At 47.9% G+C, this 26300-nt stretch overlaps 1 protein-coding gene and 1 pseudogene across 3 annotated transcripts; one reads left to right on the top strand and one right to left on the bottom strand.

Annotated features, from left to right (window-relative positions):
• Positions 1-977: 977 nt before the first annotated feature.
• LOC114070739 lies at positions 978-6380 on the bottom strand (annotated as a pseudogene).
• Positions 6341-26300, top strand: KIF3A (kinesin family member 3A). Of its 3 annotated transcripts, XM_027908305.1 has the most exons (19): positions 6341-6428; positions 7805-8087; positions 9629-9773; positions 10003-10087; positions 10562-10667; positions 11431-11570; positions 12213-12410; positions 12693-12867; positions 13845-13946; positions 15536-15607; positions 17481-17489; positions 19094-19250; positions 20085-20265; positions 20513-20623; positions 21382-21507; positions 22139-22192; positions 22332-22400; positions 22606-22730; positions 23222-26300. In XM_027908305.1, the coding sequence occupies exons 1-19, from the start codon at positions 6423-6425 to the stop codon at positions 23268-23270; spliced, it is 2193 nt and encodes a 730-aa protein (XP_027764106.1). In that variant the 5' UTR covers positions 6341-6422; the 3' UTR covers positions 23271-26300. The 3 variants fall into 3 exon arrangements, with proteins under 3 accessions (XP_027764106.1, XP_027764107.1, XP_027764108.1); XM_027908306.1 differs by lacking the exon at positions 15536-15607; XM_027908307.1 differs by lacking the exons at positions 15536-15607; positions 17481-17489.

Below are 26300 nucleotides of genomic sequence, written 5' to 3'. Positions count from 1 at the left end.
CACAGAGCTCTGTGTTCTCAGAGCGAGCCCTGGCAGATTTAACCCTTGAGAAAGCATGAGCAGCTGCTCAGCCATCAGTCCTGCAGGGCTGCTGCTCAGGAATTCCTCTCCTGCAAGGTAAGACAGTGAGGAAGGGGAGAGAGGCCAGAAACTTTCTGCTGTTACAGCATGAGGGTCCCCTTGCTCCTGTCCCATCCCTGTCCCCAAATTATTTTTCCCATGTCATTACCTGAGACACCTGCCCAGTATTTAGCCTGTGCCAGTCCATCTGGAACCCCTTCCCGTTCTGTGACAGGATTGCAGGTGTGGTGGTATCCATCCTGTACTGGCTGGATTACACCTTCAAAGTAGGGTAACAATCACCTCAAAACACTGGCCCTATTATTTAAAACAAAACCAAAATCCCACTTATTTTAAAAGAATGTGTGAAGCTGGTTTTTTAAAGTCTAAGAGAGGTTTAACCTGACCTTTGTGAAACCGCCTTGCTATGAAGATTAACAGTTAATAAGAAATAATGTGGTTGAGGGGAATTAATTAAAGGAACTGTGATTGGGTCTTTAATGGCTTAACCAGGAAGAAGCACAGATTCTAGATCCCTGGATTCCAGGGTAAGGCATTAAGAAAACTGGAGGTTTGACTGAGGCTTCTCACTGCTGACTGCAAACCTTGGTTGCACCCCAGAGCTGCTCCAGAGGCAGCAGTGGGGACTCCCCGTTCCTCGAGAGCAGCTCCTGCTCAGGCTCCCACAGGGTGAGCCAGATCAGCTCTAATGAGAGAACAATGGTGTGAGCTGCATGAAAGGCTCCATCTGTCAAACTTTATCAGGGCTATTTTAAAAATAAACTGAGGCATTTGGTTCTTCCTGCAGTTTGTAGCTGCCTGCCAACTGGAGCTCTGAGTCAAAGGACTGTGACTGAGTCCCTCCTCTCCCCAGCTTTCTGTATGTAATGACATTAAAACTGAGGGGCAGCACACACTGCTTAGGAGGGACATAAAACCAGACAGGTGTGAGAGGTGCAGAAACAGCCTGGCTTACAGCAACCCTCAACCTCCCCTGATGGGAATTCTTCCCTGCAGAAGGGTGGTGGCAGGGTAGCCTTGCCTTGGGATGGCCCTGGACAGCTTGGCTGATGAGGCAGAAAATATAAACAGCATTGGGTGGCTGCAAGCACGTTAGCTCTCAATCCACAAGCTCGTTGTGGATGAATTCAGCACTGCTCACCTGCAAGGAAAGATGCAGATCTCTCCTGGCTCAGGATCTGTGGCCAAGAAATTGGAAAGCTCCCTTCTGTGCCAAAGGGATGTCCCTCTCCCCAGTGCCACCCCTGAGCTGCAGTTTTGTTGCCTTTTGTCAGCACCAGCAGGGCCTGCAGCAAAGGCAGAACATGGACGGGAGTCTCAGGAGCTGCTGAAGTGCAGTGCTGGCTGTTAATACACATGGCTTTATTAATTTACCATGTCCCGCCCTCAGGATTTGTGACCAAAGGCCATTTTGCTTCCTACCTGTGCTTTCTTTAGCAGATCAGTAGTAACACAAAGCCAGCCAGGAGCCTGCCTCTCCAGCTCCAAGGTGATGATCACCAAGACCAGCGTGGAGCCCCTCAACTGCACGAGCTGGTGGGAGGCCATCCAGTGCTGCAGCTGCCTGGTCAAGAGCGCCACGTGGAGGGAAGGATTCCTCTGAGGCAGCTGGGTGGGATGGGGCTTGTTGGACATCCCCATGGCATGGAACTGGAGAGAAGAGAAAGTGTACATATATATATATAAATATATATACAGAGAAAAGCAGAGGTCAGTGAAGTTTCTATGTTTTCATATGTCATCACCCAGAAGTACAGATGAATTTCATCTCATACCAGGAAACCTGAAGGCTTCCCCCACCTTTTTCTTTGTGTTTTGTGTTTGTACTTGCCAATCATTGAACTGATAATGAATGTACAAGGTCTGTGTTTCCTAACAATCTCTGAAGTTTCTGCGTTGTCCAGATTGCTGCCCGGGAGACTCAGTTCAGGCCAGCAGCTCCAGATCCAGCAGCACCAGTAATACCAACTGCACTCTGAACTTCCCGAGGAAACAAGCACCTGCAAAAGGCAGTTCTCACAATCAGCAGCCTAAAATGGCTCGATATTTGCACATAACCTTAAAAAAGGGATCCAGGATGTGTTTGTATCACATGAATTTTGCCTTACTAGCACATGACCGTTTCTTGAAGACAAAGTTTAATTGTTTCTATCAAATGTTTAGTAACTGCAATGTGAACTAAGTGCCAGGTCGGGGTGGTCTCATTGCATAAATGAATAATTAGTGGGATGAAAAGGAAAGTGATTTAAGAAAAAAACCTGTGTGTGAAATGTAGCAACACTCTGACAGCTTTCTATGTACAGTATTAATAGAAGGGAAATAGTTAGAAATATTTTTGCAGCGTGTACTTAAAAAAATAAAAATGGCATAGAGTTGTGCATTATGAGAATCTTTTTAATATCCATTTCAGTTGCCCTTTGAAGACAGGAGTAAATTTTTTTCAGCAAAAGGAAAGGTTTTAAATAGTAGAAAATTTTAAAAATTAATTTAAAAAGAAAGTTACTGTAATATTCTTTAAAAGACTTGCAGATAGGTAGGAACAGGTAGTTTGCAGAGCATCTTGGGAAGGATGTGTGTGTGTGTGTGTGTGTGTGTGTGGGTGTGTTTTCTAGTCTTATTTGATAAGGAGTTGTTTCTTTAAAGAAAAAAATTGCAAAACGTAGTGCTTACAATGTTTAAGAAATCCATTGGTGTTGCTGTGTAAAGATCCCACTGAAGCTTATCCAGGATAATTCTTTCCATTCTCAAGATCTCAGCTGGAGAGCATTTACAGTGCTCTGTACCACCAGTGTCTGCACCGATGGGATTACTGTATAAAGTTTAAAAATTTAAAAAAATAAAGAGGCCAACGTCCGACACAGTGCTGTGTGTGCTTCTCTGTCCTATGAAGGGATCTGACGAGGTTCAACAAGTGTGTGCAAAGCAGAATGCTCATCCAAGAGCCCTTGTTACTTGGGGTAAACAAATTAACACTTCTTCATTATGTCCAAGTTGTTGAAAGACCTGGAAACATGAACAACTTCCAGTGTGCTGAAAATGGAACATACAGACCTCACCCTCTTCACTGGTTTTGCTGCAAGGACAAGGCAAGAAATTGCAATGCACTGCAGATATTTTAATTGGGCCTGAAGGGAGAAGAAAACATCAAGTAAAGAAGGTAAGAGTCTTGTGGGAAATAATTGCATTCTATGACACGTGCACAAGTTTCAAACTTTCATCTGAGTTACAGTTGCTTCTGAATTAGTTTAGCTACAGAATCTGGAAATAGAACAAGGAAATTCAAAAGTGAAGCAGAACAAATCTTCTTATTGGTTCAACCTTTATTCATGTATCCCCCAATTTTTAGACTATGCAATGCCACAATATTTACAATGCAACGTTACTCCTCACCTCAGATACTGGTTAAGATTGGCCTTCAGGAAGAATTTCTTCATGGAAGGGGTTGTTAAGCCCAGGGAAGTGTTGACTGAATGACTGGACGTGGCACTCTGGTTTAGTTGACAAGGTGGTGATTGGTCAAAGGTTGGACTTGATGATCTTGGAGGCTTTCTCCAACCTTAATGATTCTGTGATTCTATGTCCCAGTATCAATCTAAATGGGATTGAGAGCTGCAAGGCTCAGCTCAGCTCCTAACTTTGCTGTTGCAAATTTTGTTTAAAAATTGTGCTTTCAAAACTAAAATATTAAAAGCAATAACATAAATGCTTTGTGTTTAGCAGAGACAGCCAGATGATAATGAGTTCTTTGGACTTATCACAGTATAAACACTCTTAACGAGGCCTGGGCATCAGTGGAACCTCATCAAACACTCACGTTCATACATTATATATGTGTGTGCTTAAAGCCTTCCCCAGCAGCGACCCTGACTGCTCCCTAAATCTGCTGCCAAACATAGTCCCTGCTTTGTGTGTAAACTGATTACAGGCTCCTTACATTCCCAGGCAGTAATCTGGCCAGGGAAAAGCTGAGAGATCTCTGCCTTCACTGATGCCAACAGCCTGCTGAAGACGCTGGTCACCAGGGCAAACTCTTCAGGGTAAAACTGGAACTTGGAGCTTATTTCTGCAATCCAGAGAAGTGCAGTCTTGTAATTCGACAGAGAGATATCTGTGCCCTGAGGGGGAGGAAAAGTTAGAAGAAAAATACGGTTAGTGCTTTGATGATTTTGTTAACATATCTCCAAAGGAAGACTCAAATCTTTTTAAGTGCTCTAATTAGCATTTTGGATGTCTGGAGGCTTGAATTGAAGGGAACTGTGGGCTGTGTCTGCAGAGGGAGGGCAAGGGCACATTTTGGTGCTGTTTAACCCACTGGTTTGTGTTGCCCACCCAGCCATGCCCAGCTGGGTGCCCCAGGCCTGGGACTGGGCTGTACTGGGGCAGTGAGTAGGGAAGCACCCAGCCCTCCCAAAATGAGCTCTTACAAACGAGGGGCTGAGTGTGCTTGCTATTCCCACCCAGGGAAAGCTGCAGCCTCCACGCAGCACCTGTTCCACTGAGGCAGCCTCGACAGAGAAACTGGACTCAGGAGCAGCCTTTGATTTACTCTGCAAGAGTTTTAGCAGCCCTTGAATTTGCTGAGCCAGGTTTGTGACTCCCCCAAGGCACCTGGAGAAATGTACTGGGTTTTTCTTTCTTCTATCTTATTGGAAGCTGCTTTGAGGTGAGAAGGCCTCTGGCTGCCAGGACAATTCACGCAGGACCCTGGCACACACCTGAACCCTGCTGTGGGGGAACTGAAAGGGCCAAGCAGCTGCACAGAACAGACAACATCAACCACCAATTTGTTTAATATTACTCATCAAATTACCCTAATTTGCTTCATCTGGTAGTAAAAATACTTGGTAAGAAGTAGCATTTCTAGACTATTGCATAAAAGAGACAAGGCTGGCAGGGCACTTCTGTGCACACTGCCATGGTTCTGCCGCACTTAAAGGAGCAGCTGAGCAAAACTGTTTCCATCGTACACAGAGCCCAGCTGGGTCCATCTCACCACACAGGCTCTCCCCGCTCTCTCCCCAGCCCCCCAGTTCTACATTTTCTGCTGTGAAATGAGTCCATTAGTCCGCAGATCTCAGCGCTCAGCACAGCTCTGGGTAGCACCATGGCAGTGAATAAACTGCAAAGTGACTGAACACCTGGTCCTTGCACTTCCTGACTCACCTGGAGACACTCCCTGGGGTGAGGGAATGGCTCTGTCCTGTCATTCCCGGCCCTGTGACACACCGGTCAGTTTGGTGGGGGAGTTCTGGAAGCCCCAGATCAGTCCTGTCCACATTCCTGCTCCCACCTCCCTCCCTCTGGCAAAAACACAGCACAGCTGACACACAGCCCTCGCTCTGTGCCTGTGCCTGGGGCTCCGTGCTGGGCATTCCTGGCCTTGCCCTGGGATCCCAGGCCCTGGTTGTCCATAGCCAAGGCAGCCAGGGGAGGAGTGGGACTGGAGCAAGGCCCTGCCAACAGGATTTGGGTGTGCAGAAACACGTGAGGGAGCGAGACAGGTAGGACTGAGGAGCCAGGGAAACTATTCATGGACCTTTCCCGTTGCACAAAATTATGTCTTTGACTCCTATTGACATATATTATGAAAGGAAAAGGCCAGATTGTTGGAGTAACTTAGTCTAGTTCCTGTAAATGTTCGGCACGTGGACAGTGGGATGTGGACATGCAGCAGGGTGAGTAGAACAGCAGGTGTGGAGGATCCCAGCAGCATCCCGGGAGAATTTACACTAAATGGCAGACAACCTGGCCACGTGCCTCTTCTATTCACAGGGCTAATTGATTTCTGTGCCACTTGGTCTGTCTTGTTTATATTTAAGGCACTCTGCATTCTCTCTGTCTCAGGAGTAATTCAGAACGTTCCAGTCAGGAAAAGGAGGTGATGGATTTTCTGTGTGGGGAACAGGTTGGAGCTGCATCCCCAGAAACCCATCAGAGCCCAGTCAGACCCAGTGAACCACAATCAGAGCGCTCAGAGCCCGGGCAGCTCCTCCGGACCCCGATAATCCTCAGAGCCCGCTCAGCCCCTCCATTCCCCGATCATCCCCTCAGAGCCCCCTTCAGAGCCCGGGCAGCCCCCCCGTACCCCAATCATCCCCTCAGAGCCCGGGCGGTGACCGGGCCCGCCCCCCCGCCGTTGCCATGGTGACAGGACGCCCCGCCCGCCCCCGCCGTTCCTGCCTCGCCATTGGCTGGTCCCGCTGCGGCCCCGCCTCCCCTGGCCGGCCATTGGCGGCGGGGCCCCCGCAGGGCTCGCGGATTGGGCGCGGGGCGGGGCGGCGCATGCGCGGTGCCGTCATTGTGCGCGGTGCCGCCGCCCGGGCGGTGCCGCCATCGCCATCATGCCGGTGAGCGGGGGATGGGGGACAGGGGATGGGGGACAGGGGACACACACACACACTGCGGCTGCCCCGCACCTCGCCCGCCGCGGGCAGGAGCCGCCGCGCCCGGCGTGGGCTGGGAGGGGCTCGCAGGCCCCGCCGCTCCCTGCGGGCGCCTGTCAGGCCGAGCGGGCCAGGGGCGGTGACGGGCTGCGGGCGGTGAGGGGCTGTGGGCCAGGCGAGGCTCCGTGGCAGCCGGGGCTGGGGGGTTCTGCCTCTCCGCAGGGTCTCGTCCCCGTCCGGGCGGGCTCGTGGCGGCTCCCGAATCCCGCCCCTGGTTTTGGCCGCACCTCGTGTACGGTCCCTGCCCCGCCCGGGTGGGGCTGAGCCGCTCCCCGCGATCGGCAGCAGCTTCTGCCGAGGCCTGAGGGGAGCCGGGCGTGGGGAGAGGCTTTTGTTTGCCGTTGAGGTCCAGCAGCGCTGCTCCAGCCGCAGGTACCTGCCCAGCCGCAGCACCTCGCGCCGAGGGGAGTGTCTGAGGCTGAACTGGAGCAAATGGGCTTTAGGTTTGTTTGATCGGGAGAGCATGTGACAGCAGACTCATCAGCCCTGCTTCGAGATTTGTTTTGGTAACTGCACGAAAGGAAAGGTTTGTGAGGTTTTATAGTACAACGTTCAGATTTTCTAAACGATTAAATTTCAGCAAGTACAGTGAGGGTTGTAACTGAAATGAATTCCGTTCAGCCAGTGCTCCCTGCTATCCACTGATGTTATCTGTGAGGTCTGAGAGTGTGGTCAGTATTAATGTGAAAGAATGTCATGGCTGCACACACTTCCAGCAAACTGCTTGCAGGTTGCTTGCAAGTAGGAAAGTGTTTCCTGAAAAAACTCTTAGACCACAATGGATGTGAAATGCTCAAGGTTTACTCATTAAGTTTCCCTGTTGGCAAACAAACAGATTGCAGTGAATGATTAAATGTGTGTTATTCTCTCAGCTTTAATTATAAACCAGTTCTGGTTTTAACTCCCCAAGTTCACAGTCATGAAGAGATGTGTGCACCTGCTTGAGCTGATTCCACAGCATCTGTGCTTAAACACACAGTGGTTTTGTCCTGACAGAGGGCAGGGTTAGATGAGATACTGAGAAGAAATTGTTCCCTGAGAGGGTGGGGAGGCCCTGGCACAGGTTGCCCAGAGAAGCTGTGGCTGCCCCTGGATCCCTGGCAGTGTCCAAGGCCAGGTTGGACGGAGCTTGGAGCAACCTGGACTGGTGGGAGGTGTCCTTGCCCGTGGCAGGGGGTGCAGTGGGTTATCTTTAAGGTCCCTTCCAACCCAAGCCTTTCTCTGATTCTATGTTCACACTGTGTTCGCCTGGGTGTTCTTTGGTTTTTAAACACTTGCAGATCAACAGGCCTGAGAAGCTGGACAGGCCTGAGAGCTGTGACAATGTCAAGGTGGTGGTTCGGTGCCGGCCCCTCAACGAGCGCGAGAAAGCCACGGGCTACAAAATGGCTGTGAACGTGGATGAGATGAGAGGGACCATAACTGTGCATAAAACAGACTCCTCCAACGAGCCTCCCAAGACATTTACATTTGACACAGTGTTTGGACCAGAGAGTAAACAGCTGGATGTCTATAATTTAACTGCAAGACCTATCATTGACTCTGTCCTAGAGGGATACAATGGTAAGTCCTGTGATTTAAGTGAAGGATCCCATCCCATCTCCTGTTCTTTGCACTGATGGAGTTCCAGCTGATCTTGTTAAGGAAGTTTCACCTTCTGAGAGTTGTGGCCCTGTGTTGTCTCTGTTGTGGCTGTGAACTTAAAATAGCGTGGAGGTACTTGCTGTTCTGGTGGTTGTACCCACTGCAGTCATTGACATTGGGAGACTGGTGATGAACAAGACTCAGCTGGGGTCAGTTAGCTCTGTGTTTTTGTCCTGTATCTTCTCTTTGCAAAAATCTGCACTTTACCTTATTATCAGAGTTCTCAGAGGCTCTTCCCTGCTCAGTGTCAGCACCCAGGCAGCTACCACAGCCCTGCAGCAGTAGGTATGCACACAGACCTCTGCAGAGAACTGCTGCGTTCCTAACTCTGAACTTGGCTGTTTTGAACTAAGATGACTGCTTAAACACTTCTAGCCTACCCCACAGACAGTCTGTTGCTTCCTACAGATGCGAAGAGTACGGCCGTGATTTGTGTGTGTCTGTTTTGCATGGAAATGTATTATATGAAGGAAAGCAGGTTACTGCCTTCTGTAACAGTGTGCTACAAACAACAACAGTTTACAAAGTTCTTCAGCATTTGTAAAATGCCTCATAAGCTCTTGTGCGAACACATGAGGGTTTCAGCTGATGAAAATTTGGGGTTCAAAAATGAGTGGTTCAAAGCTGTACCTGAGGAGGTTTGGACTGGACTTTGGGAAGCATTTCTTTACTGAGACACTGAAAAAGGCTTCCTAGAGAGGTGGTCAATGCCCCAAGCCCTGTCAGTGTTTGAGAGGCGTTTGGACAATGCCCTTAACAACAAGCCTAATTTTTGGTCAGCCCTGGATTGGTTGGGCAGTTGGACTAGGGGATCATAGTAGGTCCCTTCCACCCAAAATGTTCTTTTCAGTTTTCCAAATCTGTCATGGCTTGACAATGAAAGCTGGAGTTTTCAGCAGTGCTAGGCTGAAAGTAAGAACTGTTATATTTCTGGAGTTCCAGAGTCAGGGATCTCAGTAACATTTCTGGATGCCTTCCAGTGAAGGCTGATTCTCTAGTCCAAATTGTAGCTGCACCTGCAGGTTCAGAGCTGGGCTTGTGCTGTGGCTGTGCTGTAGAACCCTCACACCCTTTCTGCTGTGGCTTGGAGCAATAGTTGGGTTTGCAGCTGGTACATAATTATCTTCTGCTAATTGACCGTGTTATTAATTGGGCTTGCCTGCTTTGTTTGTATGTTGAACCTAAGTGTGCTGGTACTCCAGACTTTAATACCTCTGCACAGTTAAAACCAGCTGATGTTTTGTTAGGAGTCTTGCAGGCTGGATTGAACAGTTGCTCAGCCCTGTTTGCTGTGTTTGCCCAGCGCTTGTTGCCCCAGCCTTGTACAGCAGCTACTGGAGTGGGTGGAAAACTTCAGCTCTGTAACACTAGAGGTGTTTAGTGCTATCAGGCTAAGAAGGGATGAAATGAAACTGCAGTTAGCAATTTCTCAGAGTTTGTTCGTTTATCTTATCCCCCAGGTACTATTTTTGCATATGGGCAGACTGGAACAGGCAAGACTTTCACCATGGAAGGGGTCCGAGCAGTTCCTGAGCTCAGAGGCATCATTCCCAATTCCTTTGCTCATATATTCGGTCACATTGCCAAGGCAGAGGGGGACACAAGGTAAACAGCTTCTCTTCACTGCTTCTGTCCTTTTTGTGTGCAGCAGGAGCCTGACCTTGACAATGACACTGAAATGGTACCTCAGACCTGAGCTGAAAGGCTCCCACTCTGGCAGTTCTTGAGGGGGGCAGCGAGATTATGTTGGTATTTCACTGCATTTTCTTTGCTCTCTGTGACTGTGTTTGTGGAACTTGAGCAGATTCTCACTAAACAAACCGTTCATCTTCAGGTTCTTAGTTCGTGTCTCTTACCTGGAGATTTACAATGAGGAGGTGCGGGACCTGCTGGGAAAGGACCAGACACAGAGGTTGGAGGTGAGCCTGCTCTCCTGAAGGTGCTGTGTGCTGGACTCAGAGCTGTGTTCTGCTTTTGAGACCACAGCAGCACGTGAAGGGCAGCGGGAGGTTGGGCTCCTCAGCAGTCCTCTTTCCTTGAAGATGCAATAGCTGGCTGTCACTACTGGCTTCTCTGAATCCCTTCTGCTTGGTCAGCTGCACAGTGAGAAACTGGCTGTTCCAGCCAGTGGGTTTTGTACCTGCAGTGCTGCCCCACGGGCCCCTCAGCAGTTCTAGGAATTGGAGAGCGAGACTTGAAGTCATGTCTTGTCCCCAGGGGAAAACCATGGAATGTTGTCATGCATGAGTGTTTATTCCTTATCTGCTCTGCGTGGAGCGTTTGATGTGCCAACCAGAACCTGGAGGGGTGGATCCCTGCACTGTTACAGTACCACTGAGAATTGCTGCTGGGGGTCTCTTAGGGATGCTCAGTCTGGACTGTTTCTCTCTTAGGTTAAAGAGAGACCTGATGTGGGAGTTTATATCAAAGACCTCTCAGCTTATGTCGTAAACAATGCAGATGATATGGACAGGATCATGACTCTGGGCCACAAGAACCGTACGTAGCCTTGCTGGGGGCAGGTTAAAGCTCAGACAGAGCAAAGGGCTGCTTTCCAGACCACAGGGAGAGACCCTAGTCCTGTTGCTGGGAAGGTTGTTCAGCTGAGCAGAACAGAAAGGTGCTCTCCTCCCGAACCCCTTTGGTGCAGGGGCAGGTAAAGAAGGCTGTGCCTCCCACACTGGGCAGTGCCAGCAGGGGACCAGAGAAGGCAGGATGCAGTGAGGGCAGTCAGTGTTGTCAGAACTGCTAGTGGGTCTCTTGTTCCTTTTCCCTCTTCAGTTCTGATCAGGATGAACGTAGCCCTGTGCTTTGAGTGGGAGGTGGTTTATGCCTTCTGGAACACTTCTTAGTTAAGCTCAGATTATTTATTGACTTAAAGTTCTGGCTACTGTTGCTCTTGGCGTGGATTCCTGTACTCTTATTTCTGAAAATACAGCTGTTTTCAAGGATCAGCTGTGGATACCTTAGATTACTGGTCTTTTTAGCCCTAAAGAAACAGATGAGGACAACTGCTGCTCTTGAGAGTCTGGTTGGCTTAGAGCTGCAGCAGGCTGTAACTCTTCTACTAGTCCAGGCTGGATTGTACTGCAACTTCAGTGCCCAAGAATACACTTTACTACTGAGTCTGAGCATCCCTCTGCCCTCTTCTGAAATACAGGGCGGGGTAAAGAGGTGGGGATAGGTTTCCTCTGAGAGCAGGAAGAGTTAGAGGAGCATGTGATTAATTCTGAAGGCATCACTGCTTTTTCTGTGTGCCCAGGTTCTGTTGGTGCCACAAACATGAACGAGCACAGCTCTCGCTCCCACGCCATCTTCACCATCACCATCGAGTGCAGCGAGAAGGGCGTGGATGGCAACATGCACGTGCGCATGGGCAAGCTGCACCTCGTGGATCTGGCTGTGAGTGCCGCCAGCAGGGGCTGGGAGAGAGGTTTGGGTTGGCTTGGGGAGGTTTTTCCAGAGGGCTTTGACCGTGCAGTTCATCACTTGCAGGTTCCCTCCCTGTCTCACTTGGAACCGATGTAATTGTGCTGATAAAACAAGCCTTTAGCCCCAGAGTGACACTGAGGTACTTCTTCTTGGAGAAGATGTAGGAAAAGCAAGACTAACAAACAGCATTCATTGTCTGCATCTTAACTTATTTATATGATGTGTGTGCATAGGATGCTCTCTGAAACTCTTCAAAATAATTGCGGTGTTGCTGCTCTCCCTTGATCTGCTGATAGGAAGATATGTAGATGGTGTTTAGCAGCTCCAGCTAAGGTGCCTTTTAACTGCTAACTGATTTCCCATAACATTTTTGTTCATGGGGACAAAATCTCCATTTTCTCCAGCTGCATTACTTTGAGTAATCCAGAATTTGCTGGCACTGAGTGCTTGACTTGTCTCTCTAGCAATGTCTGAGGTACTCACCCAGGTTCTCCAATAATAGATGAGGTGGTTACTGACATGGCTGCCAGCAAGACTTCAGGTGTAGCTGATTCTGTCTGGAAGGAGGAGATGTATTAGGGGATTTGTTTTAACTTCCTGTTCCCTTTGCAGGGCTCTGAAAGACAGACAAAAACTGGAGCCACAGGGCAGCGACTGAAGGAAGCCACCAAGATCAACCTGTCCCTTTCCACCCTGGGGAATGTCATCTCTGCGCTGGTGGATGGCAAGAGCACCCACGTGCCCTACCGGAATTCCAAACTGACACGGCTCCTCCAGGACTCCCTGGGGGGCAACTCCAAAACCATGATGGTGAGCTGAGATAGTTTGGCATTTACCTCTCTATTTCTGAGCTGTTTGCAGCCTGGAGAATCTTCTCTCTGCATCTCTTCCCTTTGGCTCTGTGCAGAGGTGTGTGTGTATATCCACGTGTGTGAGATTGAACAGAAGCTGTGCTTGGGTAGCCAAGAGCAGCTTTGGTGTAGAAGCAGCAGGAAAGCTTGGGAGAGAGCAGCAGTGTGAGACTCAGGGCTGGGGGGTCCCTGCAGTGTTCTGGGCTCTGACATGTCCCCGATAACCCTGTCTCTGTTGCAGTGTGCAAACATCGGCCCGGCAGACTACAACTACGACGAGACCATCAGCACCCTCAGGTATGCAAACAGAGCCAAGAACATCAAGAACAAGGCCAGGATTAACGAGGATCCCAAGGATGCAATGCTCCGCCAGTTCCAGAAGGAAATTGAAGAGCTTAAGAAAAAACTGGAGGAAGGTGAGGCTGTCCCTCCCCCTCGTGTCCCTCTGGGCACCAGTGCTGGTGTCACCAGGAACGTGCCACGCCAGGGTGGCCACGGGGGCAGCGCAGTGTCCTGGTTTGTTTGCCCTGCTGGGTGCCACGAGGGGTGTCTGTGGGTGCTGCTGGGGGCTGGCTCTGCCCACTAGGTGGCACTTGGCACTCGGGTGAGTGGTGGCCTCAGGGTCGGGTGCCCAGGCTCCCTGGTGGCCGGGGGAGGGCTCTGGCACAGCTGCCATGGTTTAGGCAGTTAAAGTGGGCTGTAACAGCAGGTCAGACGTTTCCCCTGAATGAGGAGGATTGAGGAGGAAGGGGAATGCACTTAGCAGGAGGAAAACTGAACTGAATTTGTGGAGCTAAAACTGGGGCTGACTTTCAAACACCATGCAGAGAAACAAGAAACTTCTTTAAGCCTTGTAAGTTCATGTAGCTTGTGTCACTGTGAGTCCACCAACGTGGAGTGACCCTGCCAGAGGGATGTTTACTAAACAGTGGCCTTGGCACATCTCTCTCCAGAGATACAGCACAGAACAGCTGTAGCAGTAACTCCAACATGACTTGCTGTTTGGCATCTGCTGCATTCAGGAGAAGCAGGAAATAGTAATGCTTCTTTCATCTGAGAGAGAAGTCTGAGATGGAAGAGGAGGTGTGGTGGGATGCTTCTAGGAAAACTTTGTAGCTTCAGCTGTGGAAAGATGCTTTATTTCCCATGAAAAGCAGCCTCTGGAGCTCTAACATGTACACACTGACATCACAGCATTCAATTGCTTATCTTGATTGTCCTTAAGTTTCCTGAGCTCCTGCAAACTGTCTGTCTGCTCAGCAGTTAAGGACCTGTGCAGGAGCTCCTAAGCTGGTGTCAGGCACCGCTGGGTTTGGACAAATGCTGCTGTCACAGTAACAAGCTGATTAGAGAGGAAGGAGAGCACATCACAAAGCACACTCTTCTGTTCCAGGGGAAGAGATATCTGGTTCTGAGACCAGTGATTCTGAAGAGGAGGACGAAGATGACGATGGGGAGATTGGAGAGGACGGGGAGAAGCGGAAGAAACGGCGGGGTAAGGCTGCAGAGACTCCTGCCAGTGCCCCCAGTCTGCTCTGCTCCAGGAGCTGGTGTAGGAACTGTAGGCAGAGGCAGGCAGGGACCAGTGCACTTGTAGGGCTGCCCTGTGCCGCTGCAATTATCATGCCTGTCCTAGAAACCGAGCCCTTTGGTGCCCCCTCTGCAGATGGACAGCTCCAAACCTGTGTAGTATCTGCTTCCACTCGGGTGGCTGTGCTTGTGGTGACATCCTCCTTTGTGGTGGCTCCCTGGTGGCCGCAAGGTGGCTGTGGATGGCTTGTGACTGGCGGTGTGGAACTTCCCCTGCTCGCAGGGGTGGGAGGAAGGAGACACCAGAGATCATTTGTAGGCAGATGTGGTTTTTATAACCATGGGTATGGTTGGAGGGGAATTTTGGCTGTGGTTTAGGCAAAGGATTCATCTGTCTTATGGACAGTAACTTCAGTAACTGACTCTGCTGGTGTCCTATTTTATATTGGTAGAGGGAAAACGTAGTGTTTGGGTGTCTTCCTGGTAGCCGAGAAAGGAGCTGCACATCCCTTGTCTGGGAGCACTCTGGAAATCCCATGCTGAAGTCTTGGCCCTACATCAGTGTTAAACTGCTGTAAAAAATCTGAATTCCCAGGGGAGTGGCTGAACCTGGAACTGCAGGTCACTGTGTACCATGGCATGCTGTGGCTTCCTGGGAGCTTGCTGTGCTCCTGGAACCTGGCTGATGATTCCTCACAGGCAGAGAGAAGTCAAGCCCAGTGCTACACCTCAAATTGCAGTTTCTCTGGTACACTCATTTTGGCAAACTGCCTTCCTGTCCCGAGGCACCCACATCTGCTGAAAAAATTCCTCTTAAAGCATTCCTGCTTTTAGATGCACTCTCTGCATTTTGATGTCTGTCCAAGCAGTCATAAATGAACTTTGTCGTGCCTTTGGTGATAGTTGTAACAACTTCTACTTAATTTTTCACCTTGTGGTTATTTCTAGAAGTGAACAGATTGACCATTGTGTCCAAGAACCAAGTCGTGCCCAAATCCCCTCCCAAGAGGAGACCACCTTCAGAAAGGAGTAGAGGGCAAATAACTGACTGACTCAACTCCCAGACAAGCTGCTCTAGTTAAGTTTTCTAAGGGAGCTGCTCAGCAGGAGTGTGCAGTGACTGTCCCTGTGTGAGCTGAGTCTGCTTTCCAGAGGGAGAAGTGCACATTGCCATGTACATAAGACTGGAAAGGATTCCTGGTCCCAGAATCCTCTGCTATGGCAGATATCCACAGCCTTCTCCACTGTGATCTGGTGTTCTCTGCTGTTGTTGCTTGAAATGGAAGCTGCCTTGGCATGTGGTTTTAAGCTGTAGTCTGGTTAAGATGGGTTCTAACTGAAGTGTCTTTCTGAGCATGCAGTTTTGTGCTGGGAAGTGGTGGCTTTGCAAGCTGAGTCTGGGAGGGATCCTAGCAAATGCTTCCTAATGGGAACTTGTGCTTTTTTTGGACTAGGTTGCTGGCTCTTCTGGGTTTCTTTCCTTTAGAACTAACTTCCCATCTGCATGTCTCTTCCTCTCTGGGTGTTTCTGTGGGACGCATTTCTGTTTTCCAGGCAGTAGCAGCAGCAGTAGTTCAGACTCCACATGCTCTGTCATAGAGAAACCTCTGGATAAGTCCTTCACTAGTGAGTGGGAGCTCTTAAGTCCTTTAAGCTTTGGCCTTTCCATAATCTGCACACTCCATTCTGCAATGTTGCACTGTCCCTGCTTTGTCTGTTGGAAAGATAAACCTGAGGCTGTAACTCTGCTAAAGCATGCTTTTCCTTTGCTGCTTCCATGCTTGAAACAGTTACTCAGTGTGCACACTGTTAGCCAGGCATGTGACAGAATAGGAAGCTGCCTGAGCAAGATTTAAAGACAAAAGAGAAGTAGTAAGTTTAAAAAACCCAGTTTGCAACTTCTATTAAATGTGCCTTCTAGAACATGGGAAAAAAATCCAAGCTAGCTTTTTAATGGGAATTACTACAATATGAGTTCATCAAAAGGACAGCTAGACATGTGAAATGGGCTGTGCTAAGTTATATTGGACTCTGCCTTCTCAAAATTAGTTATGGAGAAAATGAGTGGAGCAGTTAGGATAAACAGCACAAAGTTTATACTTGCAAAGAAAATGTGGCAACACTTGGTTGATTTGCTGTATTTTTGCAGATACTTAAAAAAATATCCTTGGTGGTTGGGGGTTTAACTGCCCCATGATACCAAGTTCTTGATCTCTGTTCCGAGAGTTCAGAGGAACAAGAGATCCAAATTTTGGTCTGGTGATGGGGAAAGTCTGGGCTGCTCCTGGTCAGAGAGGCCTCTGTGCCTGTAGAAACCCTACAGTCGGTGAAGACTGGGGAAACAAATGACATCTCAGGGCTCGGCTTGTGGGGACTTCAGCCACTGTTGTGGCTATCCTGGATGGATGCAGTCCACTCTCCACCCTGTGTGGAGAGAGTGTGGAAGGTGTTGCTGCACAGTTCACTCACGTTTTTACTGGTGATGATAGTGGGAAGCATCAGCTCAGAGAAGGATGGCAGCAGGTTTAGCAGGAACACACCTGCAGGGACAGGTGGGTCATGTGATGGTAGCCTGGGGTCCTGCTTGCTTCAGTCTTGCTCTCTCAAAGCTTGCTTGGAACCAGAGTGTTTTATTTGGATGAGGACAGTTAATAGCAAACTGCTGGTGTGTCAGCAGATGGATGAGCCCATCCCCTGCAGGTTTGGAGACTGCTCTGTTGGGGAAGGTGTGCTGGGCTTTTGGCCATTGGGATAAGCGTGGCTTTTTGTGGTTTGGGATATTAACTGTCCTCAGGTGTGACCCTTCTGCATGTGGTGTCTTTCATTATCCCTCTCCTGCCCGGCCTTTTTTGCTGCACTTGCCTGAGTAACAAGTGGCTCTGTACCTCTATGGAAGCACCAGTTACTGCAAATTAACCTACTAATTCCCTGTGTAACCAAATGGAGAAATCTTGTGCTGAGACTCCCTGTGTGCAACTGTTCGTGTACCTTGCAAAGAATTGGCTTGGAAACTTGGTTAAAACTCAGAACGTGTGTTCTGTAAGCTGACATTTTCCAGGTAACATGACAGACCTGGCTCTCCTGAGTGGGGGAGGAGCTGAGTTTGTGATGGAAGGAGAGTCTGCCCCCTTGGACTGTTTCTCAGGGCATGATCCTTGCGGCAGGCTGCAGTGGGGTGATGGATCAGCACTGCACTCAATGAGCAGAGGAATGCCAGTGAGCTGAGCGTTATCCTGGATATGCAGAGCAATCTAAAGTACACAGACCCCCTCTGCTTTAGCATAAGAACATGAGACATTAGTGTTTGCTCCAATGGAGGGGTTTTCAGTAATGATTATCCTGTGTTTCCTAGTCTAGAAACATGCATACAAAGTTAATGTTTGTTCTGGTGCTAATGATCTTTGTCCAAAATGATCAAAGCAATAACATGTTTTCTTTCCTCCTCTTTTCATGTTTGCTGCCTCTCTGCGATTTGCTTTCTGCTTCCTCTTAATGCAAGATCAAGCAGGTTGGTGTAATTGATTTTCACCTCCTTACAGTACAATTGCAGAGCTTGTGAAAGGATCATACAACTTGCTTCAGTTCCCATTTTCTCCTGAACTGAGAATATATAGGGCTACGTCCTAACAGTAAGGAGCTTTATCTGGCTTATCTCTTATGATGAGCTCTGAGCAGCACTTCCAGAAAGCTCCTTACTCAAGGACTAGTTAGTGAGATTTTTGCACCACAAACCCGGAAAGAAGTGTTTATTATCTGATTCTAAAGTGTAGCAGATGGAAATGGTTTGCTGTAGTGCCAAAGCCCTTACCTTGCCATGACAGGAATTAATGCTCCTGTGCACACGAACAGACACGTGTCCAGGTGTGTGCATGTGTGTGCACATGGGCACTGCGTCCTATCTGCTGGACTGTGTATGTATTTAATGTAATGGAAATGTAAATAAAATGCATATCATGTCTGTGGATAAATGAAGCAGAATGCTATGCAGGCTGAAGGGAGAGAAGCCTTTTGCTGCACAGCTGCCTTGAGCAGGTTCCAGCCATGTGTGCCCTGCGTGACTGTGAAAACCAGTCCTGTGGCAGTCAGGGACCCCTTTCAGCTTCAGGGCAGCTGGGTTCTACAGGGTGGGCTTTTGCATGTCTGGAGAAGAGCAAAGCAGAAAAATGAAGGATTCATCTGTGAATAAAGAGAGATTTAGGACTTGTGGATCTGAGGAAATGCATGTAGGCTGAGCATTGTCACTCCACATAACCCCCCAGGATCTCTGTTCACCTTCCTCAAGCACTCCTGGGGTTACAGGGACAGTTGGCTCAGGACTCACAGAGTGACTTCAAGAGCAGCAGCCCCACACTTTGTTCCAAACTGGTGTGTTTGGGATGACTCTTGAGGCCAGTGGGTGCAGTGAGTTGCTCTGGCCACTGCCTCTGTTACCTGTATGAAATGGCCCATGTGTGCTGCTGTAGGACTGTTGTAAACACACAGCTGACAAGGCACAGCAAGCCTTGATACTTTCCAGTCTGTGAGTGGTCACTGTGCCATAAACAAATACCAGCAAGAGTTTCTTTTAATTGACTGGTTTTCATAGGGCTGTTCTGAGTCTCTGGTCTCTCTATTTTCACAGTAATGTGTTCTTAAAAATATCTCAGTGCCCACTTTGGCTCAGGTAAGCCTGTAAGGAGGGCAGTGACCAAGGGGAGTGGTGGAGATGCTAATCTGAAATTTGAGTATGTGACTCTTGGTAGCTGAGCTCTTGTAGGTCAAGGCAGTCTTCTGTTTTCCTTCCTCTGGCCTAATCTGCACTGTTAGAACACCTGAGTTTCCAGCTCAGGCTTCTCTTCAGGCAGTGCTCCTTCTCCAGGTGTTCTTATGTTTTCTGGTTTGGGGGCATTATGTTCCAGTGTTAGTTATGTAGCATTGCTTCTCTGTAGGAACTGGTGACAACTGGTCAATGCTAAAATGGGGTTTGAAAGACTGAGTCGTGCCCATCACAATCTAATCCAATCAAGATTTTGTTAAATGCCAGTATTGAATCTGAACTTGGAAAAAATGCTCTTATACAGAGGCTGTCTTATTTTTGGTGAACTAATTGGTTTTCTTCATCTCTTCCAAAAGGCAAAAAGAAAGTTTCCCCTGATAAGATGGTAGAGATGCAAGCAAAGATTGAAGAGGAGAGAAAAGCTCTTGAAACTAAGCTTGATATGGAAGAAGAAGAAAGAAATAAAGCCAGAGCTGAACTGGAGAAGAGAGAAAAAGACTTGCTTAAAGCTCAGTGAGTACTGTGCTCTCGGCAGTTTGTGTGGTTGTGTGGATTTTTCCTTCCTTAATCATTTGAATATCTGGAGATGTGTGGTGAAGTGTCTGTCAAACCCTGTAGAAAGGGAACATCATCCCTTGCTACTGTCAGGGTGAAAGTGGAGCTTGCTCTGCTTTCAGAGTTTAGAGAAGGAAAAGACAAACTTACCCTTTAGCCACTTTTTTGTTTTCTTAACTTCACCCAGTTGTGCAAGGTAGCCCAGAAAGAGAAATGAATCAGGCAGGCCCTGTGAGGAGCAGCAGTAGTGCTGTGTAGCAGGCCAGCTTTCCTGCAGCACAGTGACAGGCACATCATCTGGGGTGCAGGGCTCCTCCCCTCGAGGCCGAAGAGCTGCTGAGGTCACACTGCCCCAGCAGACAGGAGGGTCCTGCTGCCCAGGGGCTGCTCCAGCACTCCTGCTTTGCATCTCAGCTGCTCTGCCTTGGTGTCTGTCCACTCCCCTCCATTTCAGCAGCTCGCTCAGGGCACTGCTGTGCTGGCAGGGTCCTTTTGGGCAGGGGTGCCTTGAGTGGCCTGGGGATGTCCCCAGAGCCTTGCAGCCCCCCAGAGCTGTTGCACAGCAGGACACACTTCTCTGCTGACCTGGTTTTGCTTGAGGGAAAGCCATGGGAGCTGGGGCTTGGGGAACTCCCTGTGCTCCCTTGCACTGCCTCACCCCCACTTAAACCCTAAACGGCAAGACAAGTTTTTCCAGCCCTGTGAGTGCTGTCTGGGCTATAAAACCAAGCTGGACCTGCTGCCTGGTGAGCACTGGAGTGCAGGAAGTCTCACACCTACTTGTCTGTCTAGGCAGGAGCACCAGTCCCTGCTGGAGAAACTCTCTGCACTGGAGAAGAAGGTTATCGTGGGAGGAGTGGACTTGCTGGCAAAAGCAGAGGAGCAAGAAAAGCTGCTGGAAGAATCCAACATGGAACTGGAGGAACGAAGGAAGAGAGCAGAGCAGCTGCGCAAGGAGCTGGAGGAGAAGGAGGTGGGCTCTGTGCTGTGCTGCCTGCACACAGCAGGGCAGGGCACCCCTGGCTGTCCCTTGGCATGGCTCTGCTCTGCACACACAGCCCTGCAGAGGCCTCTGCGACCACCGTGGGGCTGAGCCAGGGCTCTGTGCTCCTGGCAAAGGCTTGGTTTGTTCAGGTAGTTTCTCCTTTTGTTGGTGCTGTTGCAGAGAGTTTCTTTGGTTGTGTTAATGTGTGGGTGTCTGTGCTAAATGTTGCACGCAGCAAGAGCGCTTGGACATTGAGGAGAAGTACACCAACCTCCAGGAGGAAGCACAGGGGAAAACCAAAAAGCTGAAGAAAGTCTGGACCATGCTCATGGCTGCAAAATCAGAGGTTAGTGTCTGAAGTTCTCAACCAGTGATCCCTGAGGGACTGGAGCTGGGAAGGGTAAACCATCAGCTTTGTAATGCTGGGAAAAGTGCCATATATTTAGAAATGTCTCTCTATGCTCTCCATTTGGGTCACATAATTCAGAAATATCTAGTGAAGTCTGGTGCTGGAGTGGCATGTTGTAGAGCTCTTCCCCAGGCCAGGGTGAGAAGGGTTGCGTGAGACCCTGAGATATCCAGAACTTCAGAGAAAACCTTTAGTTATTTCTGAAATAAAATACAATTTTATTGTTTGAAATTGTTTGCTGACAGCACCATCTCCTGCTTTGCTGCAGCCTAAAGATTCCTCTGCTCTGAGCTGTCTGTCCTTCCTCAGTCACTGGATGAATGTGTCCTCTGGCTAGTGGCTGGGGTTCCTGTTCTGTGAAAAATGCATTTGGTCTTGGAGATCAGAGATTTTCCTTGAAACCTCACCAGGGATAGAACTTGTCTGCATGCTTTTCATCTGCTGGTAGCTGGAGCTTGGATTGGCAGGAGGCCAGTTTTGGGTTTATGAAACTGAGAACTTAATGCTATTTTCAGCCCTCTCCAAGCTGGAATGTTTCAGAGGGTTTATCCTTCAGAGATAAATATTCTAGTACTTATAACCAGAGCTTGCTTTTGTTTCCCAAAATCCTTGTACAGACTGAGGACTGTTGTGTTTTAGGCTGTTACCATGTCTTTAGCTAACTGATGCCTCTGAAATGCCTGGTTTGTTTTCAGATGGCAGATCTGCAACAAGAGCATCAGAGGGAGATCGAAGGGTTGCTGGAGAACATTCGGCAGCTGAGCAGGGAGCTCCGTCTGCAGATGCTCATCATAGACAACTTCATTCCTCCGGACTACCAGGTGAAGGCAAAGCACCTGAGCCTGGCACAGGGACTGTGCTGATCTCTGTTCTCCTGCAGCCTATTTTCCTTGTGATTTAAAAAAATAATAACATCACTTTCACCATGTATTTACTGGTGCACTGCGTGCCCATGTCCTGGGTCTGTTCAAAAGCTTTTTTCACTGTGCTTGAAGTTGTGCTTGCTGATGTCTGATACAACACAAAGCAGTAAAACTGAATGTGGAGCTCTTCACCCCTTGTTTTCTTAGACTCCAATATACAGGGAAATCATAAGCTTAAATATAATGCACACTAATATAAAATATAAAAAAAGTTCCTCCTAATTTTTTTCTTATGTTACAATGTGTGTTTATTGCTGTCCTGATGGTTTTGGCATAGTGGGGACACCAGGCTTTGGTGGGCTCTCCAATACATACAGATTGGGAGTGGTATTTTGTCTTCTGTAGTCTTCAGAGTATAAATAAATAGGGGTTTTTTGCACATGATGTAGCTGTCCTGATAAAAACAACGTGGAATGGTTAAGACTGTTCTTAAGCAGCTTGTGCAGGCCTTAGAGATGCATGTTCTGGAAAGTGCACCTAGAGGGTGGATTGTGCAAGTCTAACAACTACTGTCTGGATTTCTTTCTAGGAAATGATTGAAAACTACGTTCACTGGAACGAAGACATAGGAGAGTGGCAGCTGGTAAGAGTGGCTGTGTGCCAGCTGATGTTACCATGAGCTCTGAGGGGCTGAACCGAGCCCAGCAAGAAGCTGATTAAGCTGCAGTCGGTTTTACTGTGCACAGTAGACTTTCCTAACAGACCTTTCTTTCCTCTTACAGAAATGTGTTGCATATACAGGAAACAATATGAGGAAACAGACACCCGTCCTGGATAAAAAAGAGAAAGATGTGAGTTGCTCTTGCACTGATGTATTGAACTGCACAGGTCCAAGTCCTGCTGCCTGTGCCTGCCGCTCACTGTTTACAGCCAGGCTGTTCAGTTGGCTTTTCTTTTGAAGAGAGGAGTCTTTCTAGTGTTAGAGAAGCAGCACTGATCAGTGTATAAAATGATCCTGATATTCTTGTCTTGTGGGTTTCTTTGGTGTTTTTCTAGCCCTTTGAAGTGGACCTTTCCCATGTTTACTTAGCTTACACTGAAGAAAGCTTGAGGCAGTCCCTGATGAAGCTGGAGAGGCCGAGGACTTCGAAAGGAAGATCCAGGCCCAAGACGGGTAGAAGGTGAAGAACTCTGGGGTATCTGAATGTAATGAGGGATTTACCCAGGGGAAGGCTTACATTTGTTTATGCAAACTTACCACAAGTCTTCAAACATTTGCTTAATGAGAAGGCAAAGTACTAAAATTTTGCATGGTGTAGTTTACTGGTGTGACAAGAACCAAGCTGAGGTCTCTTTACTGCAGTAAATCTTGTCCAGAAAGACTTGTCTGGGGATTTTTCCGATGCTGTGTTGCTGCATTCCCCTCCTGCAGCTGCTTGCTGTCTGTGCCTGTGTTTCAGTGTAACCCAGGCTGGCAGTGCAGACTGGTGTTGCTGGAGAGGAGAGATCTCAGCCTGGCCTTCCTCCGTCACTTGTGTTTGGTTGGTTTTGCTTGTGGAAGAGTAACACTGTAGTTTTTGACTTGAAATGTGGCTGGTCCCTGTCTTTCCTAGCCAGCATAATGATGTGTGTGTGGTGTTGTTTTTCCCTTTCCTTTCTGCTCTCCAAACAGAAAACGTTCGGCCAAGCCAGGAGCTGTCATTGACTCCCTGCTGCAGTAGTGTGACCTGGTCAGAATTCCTGTAAAAGTCAGTGAGTCTGTATGGTTTGGCCAGGACATGGAATTCAAGAGATGGCACAGTTTAACATGGCTATACTTTTTTATTTAAAATAATGTATTTTTCCTTAGTTGCCTGTATATTGTATGTTATATTAACATAATATTAAACTGGTATATATGATGGTTGTGAAATTCCATGTATTAAACGTGTTGTGCAGGGAAACTTGTTGGCAGTCCTTGTTGAAATGTATAGAAATAAGGGTTCTAGATGTGTGTTTAAGTGCTAGACGTGTTAGTTCTAAACAGTTAATGAAATCCTAAAACTAAGGCTGGTAGATCTGACTTATGCTTTGCACATAACTGGCAGCTTTCACTGTTGTCCCCTGTTGCACTGATCTGTGTTTGAATGTGGTTGCTGCAAACCTTTAAGAGCATCACATCTTTTTATTTAGTAATTCCTCACTGTGGCTGTTAACCTGATAGTGTTGTGTGTCAAATACACAGTCCTCTTTTGCCGTCTCGCTGTACAGAGGAAGTAACTGGATAGGAAAAACATGAACTATAAAAGTCTGAGACATCTGAGAAGGGACCATGCTCTGCTGAAGTGGAGCAGAAATCAAGTGTGTCTAATAATGCTTGTATTTTTATCAGTTTGTGTGGGATCTGCTGGCACTGTGGAGAATGAGACCTTGGATATGAAGGCAAAAAGAGCTTTTTTCCTTCTTTTAAGGCTGTGTTGCAGCGTTGCTTTGGCTGCTTCTTGTGCTTGGGGGCTGGAATTTTAATACGTGTGTGAGCAGTTTTGTAATCTGAGCAGCAGAGGGGGTTTCAGGGGTGCTGTAACCCCAGGACTGGGTGGCAGCAGAGGGGCTGTGAGCACTGTGACTCCAGTCTTTCATCCCTACAAGGCTCTAGGCCAGTGCTCTACACTGAAGGTGAATTGGACTCCTCTGCAGTCAAACAGAACGAACTGCCCAGTTTTCCCAGAACAGTAACCCCCTGGAACAGCTGCTGTGCTCCTGTGTAGGCTGTGCTGGGTCTCTGGCTGTGCTCTGATGAGAGGAGAAAAATTCTGGTCTCTGCTAATAACCATTTGTTTGTGATGGCTGCTCTTTTTCTTTGATATTTATGCTGCTAATAGACACATATCACTTTGATACATTGCTTTTGTGTCACAGAGAAAATGCATCTCCTTTGGACTGTGGGTGCTTTGTAACTCATCACATCAGCTCGTGGGCACCTCAGCAGCTCCTGTGCCATGAGGGGGGAAGGAACTGTGACCTCCCTGCAATCTTAGGGTTACCTGGAGGATGAAAACTGTGATTGCTGACAGGAGGAGTGGAATCCTTCAGTGTGACAGAGCACAAGGCAGCTCCTCAGGTGCCCTGAGCCCTTGCTCTGCAGTTACCAGTGTTCTTGTGAAGTACTGAGAGGAGTTCAAAGCCCTTTCTTACTGATGCTGTGGGGCTCTGTAACAGGTCTGTGACAGGGTCTGTAGTAGTTAAAACTGGTCTTGGAAGGGCATATTTTACTCTGAATTATATATTCAGTGCTATTCTAAACGAGTTGGAAGTTTTTCCCTGGTTTTTTCATGTGTTTTTTTGGGATCATGACCTAGAAGAACATACTGCTCTCTTTTGGGGGAGGAGGTGCCAGGTAAGTTCATACAACATGCAGATACAAACACGGGCATTTGTTTTCTCTAGCCCAGCACCTGGAGGTAAATGCTCAGTCCTCCTTGCTCTGAGCTGCAGTTGGTCTTGCTTGTGAAGAGCTGGCTGTATTGTGAACATGCTTGGATAGAGTTGGGTTACCTTGTGTTTCATCCTCATCAAACAAAACAGACTGAAATTGCTTCAATGCTCTTTGAAGTCTCCTGTCAGTTCTGAGTCCAAGCAGATAAATGCACAGCTGTGACCTGTCCTGGTTCTCAGGACCAGGGACAATGTGGATTTCCTTTTTGTTACATCTTGTACTAACATTTACTGAATGATCTGTTTTTTGAGGGAGTTTCTCCTGAACTGTGCTTTCAAAAACACAGTTGAAAGTTCTTGTACCTGACAGAGGCTTCAAGATACCACTGTGGACCATGGCATTGCATTTAAAATATTTAAAACTTAACTATAAGGGCATAGGCTTTACAGTTAATGTTACAGTCCTGCTGCTAAAAACAATAGTACTCTGCATATTTAAGTGAGCCTTGAGGCAGAGAAAACAATAAATAATTGCTTGCACACCTTTAATTGGCAAATTGGAGAAACTGGTTGTTATCTCCTGTTACAAAGGCTTGGAGAACAAATTGTCTGCTCTTTAAGAGGACTTTATTTAAAGTGGAATTCTGTCATGGTCGTGTGCTCTATCAGCTTGGCTTCCCTTTTAACTGGTGTGTAGAAGTTCTGGGAAGAAGTTTCCTGTAAAACCAAGGAGTCTGGCTGGCAGGTTTACCACTTGGGCCTTCTCTGTAGCCCTGGGCCATCTGTGAATGTCTGATGGGCCCATAATGTGTTTTAATGAGGAAGGGATTTGGTTTGTATGGGGTTTTTTAAGAGCTTAATACAACCATTGCCATCCCAGGTCAGTACATGCTCTATAGTATTTATCAAAACTCATATTACATAAATTACTGTGTGCTCATCTTTGCATCTTGCTACCAGAAGATTTCCCTCATTCCAGGACATTGACTTTAACATTGAGGTTTCTGCTTTGTGTTGTTTAATGTTGTGTAAATTAATTATTTCATATTTAACTTGTTCCTGATCCTTTAAGAGGAGGAGAAACGGTCCTTAGTGCCTTTCACTGACTACACTGTCTGCACATGTCCAGCTTTCACCTTTCTCCACAGTTCTGCTTAGCCAGGCCTGTATAGAGGGAAAACCTGCTAGTCTGTAGAACTTGTCTTCCTATTTATTGGTTTTCTAACGGTTTATTTTTGATTATTCTTTGTGTTTAAAGTTAATTCATTATACTGTAAATAATCAGTATTGTGCCCCTGGAGCATGTTCATACCATGAAATAAAATTCTTGGTTCCTA

This window comes from Empidonax traillii, unplaced genomic scaffold (assembly GCF_003031625.1).
Source record: "Empidonax traillii isolate 1590-97213 ecotype Southwest subspecies unplaced genomic scaffold, ASM303162v1 scaffold1674:size75124, whole genome shotgun sequence".
In the NCBI taxonomy this organism is placed as follows: Eukaryota; Metazoa; Chordata; class Aves; order Passeriformes; family Tyrannidae; genus Empidonax; species Empidonax traillii.
The sequence above is the reverse complement of the archived record's forward strand: the minus strand, read 5'-3'. Positions and strand labels throughout refer to the sequence as shown.

What these genes read in the sequence shown, in the direction of transcription:
- KIF3A (XM_027908305.1), top strand. An exon ending in ACCAGACACAGAGGTTGGAG is followed by an intron (nt 10,088 to 10,561) that starts GTGAGCCTGCTC and finishes TTTCTCTCTTAG; the next exon opens with GTTAAAGAGAGACCTGATGT. An exon ending in ACATAGGAGAGTGGCAGCTG is followed by an intron (nt 22,193 to 22,331) that starts GTAAGAGTGGCT and finishes TTCCTCTTACAG; the next exon opens with AAATGTGTTGCATATACAGG.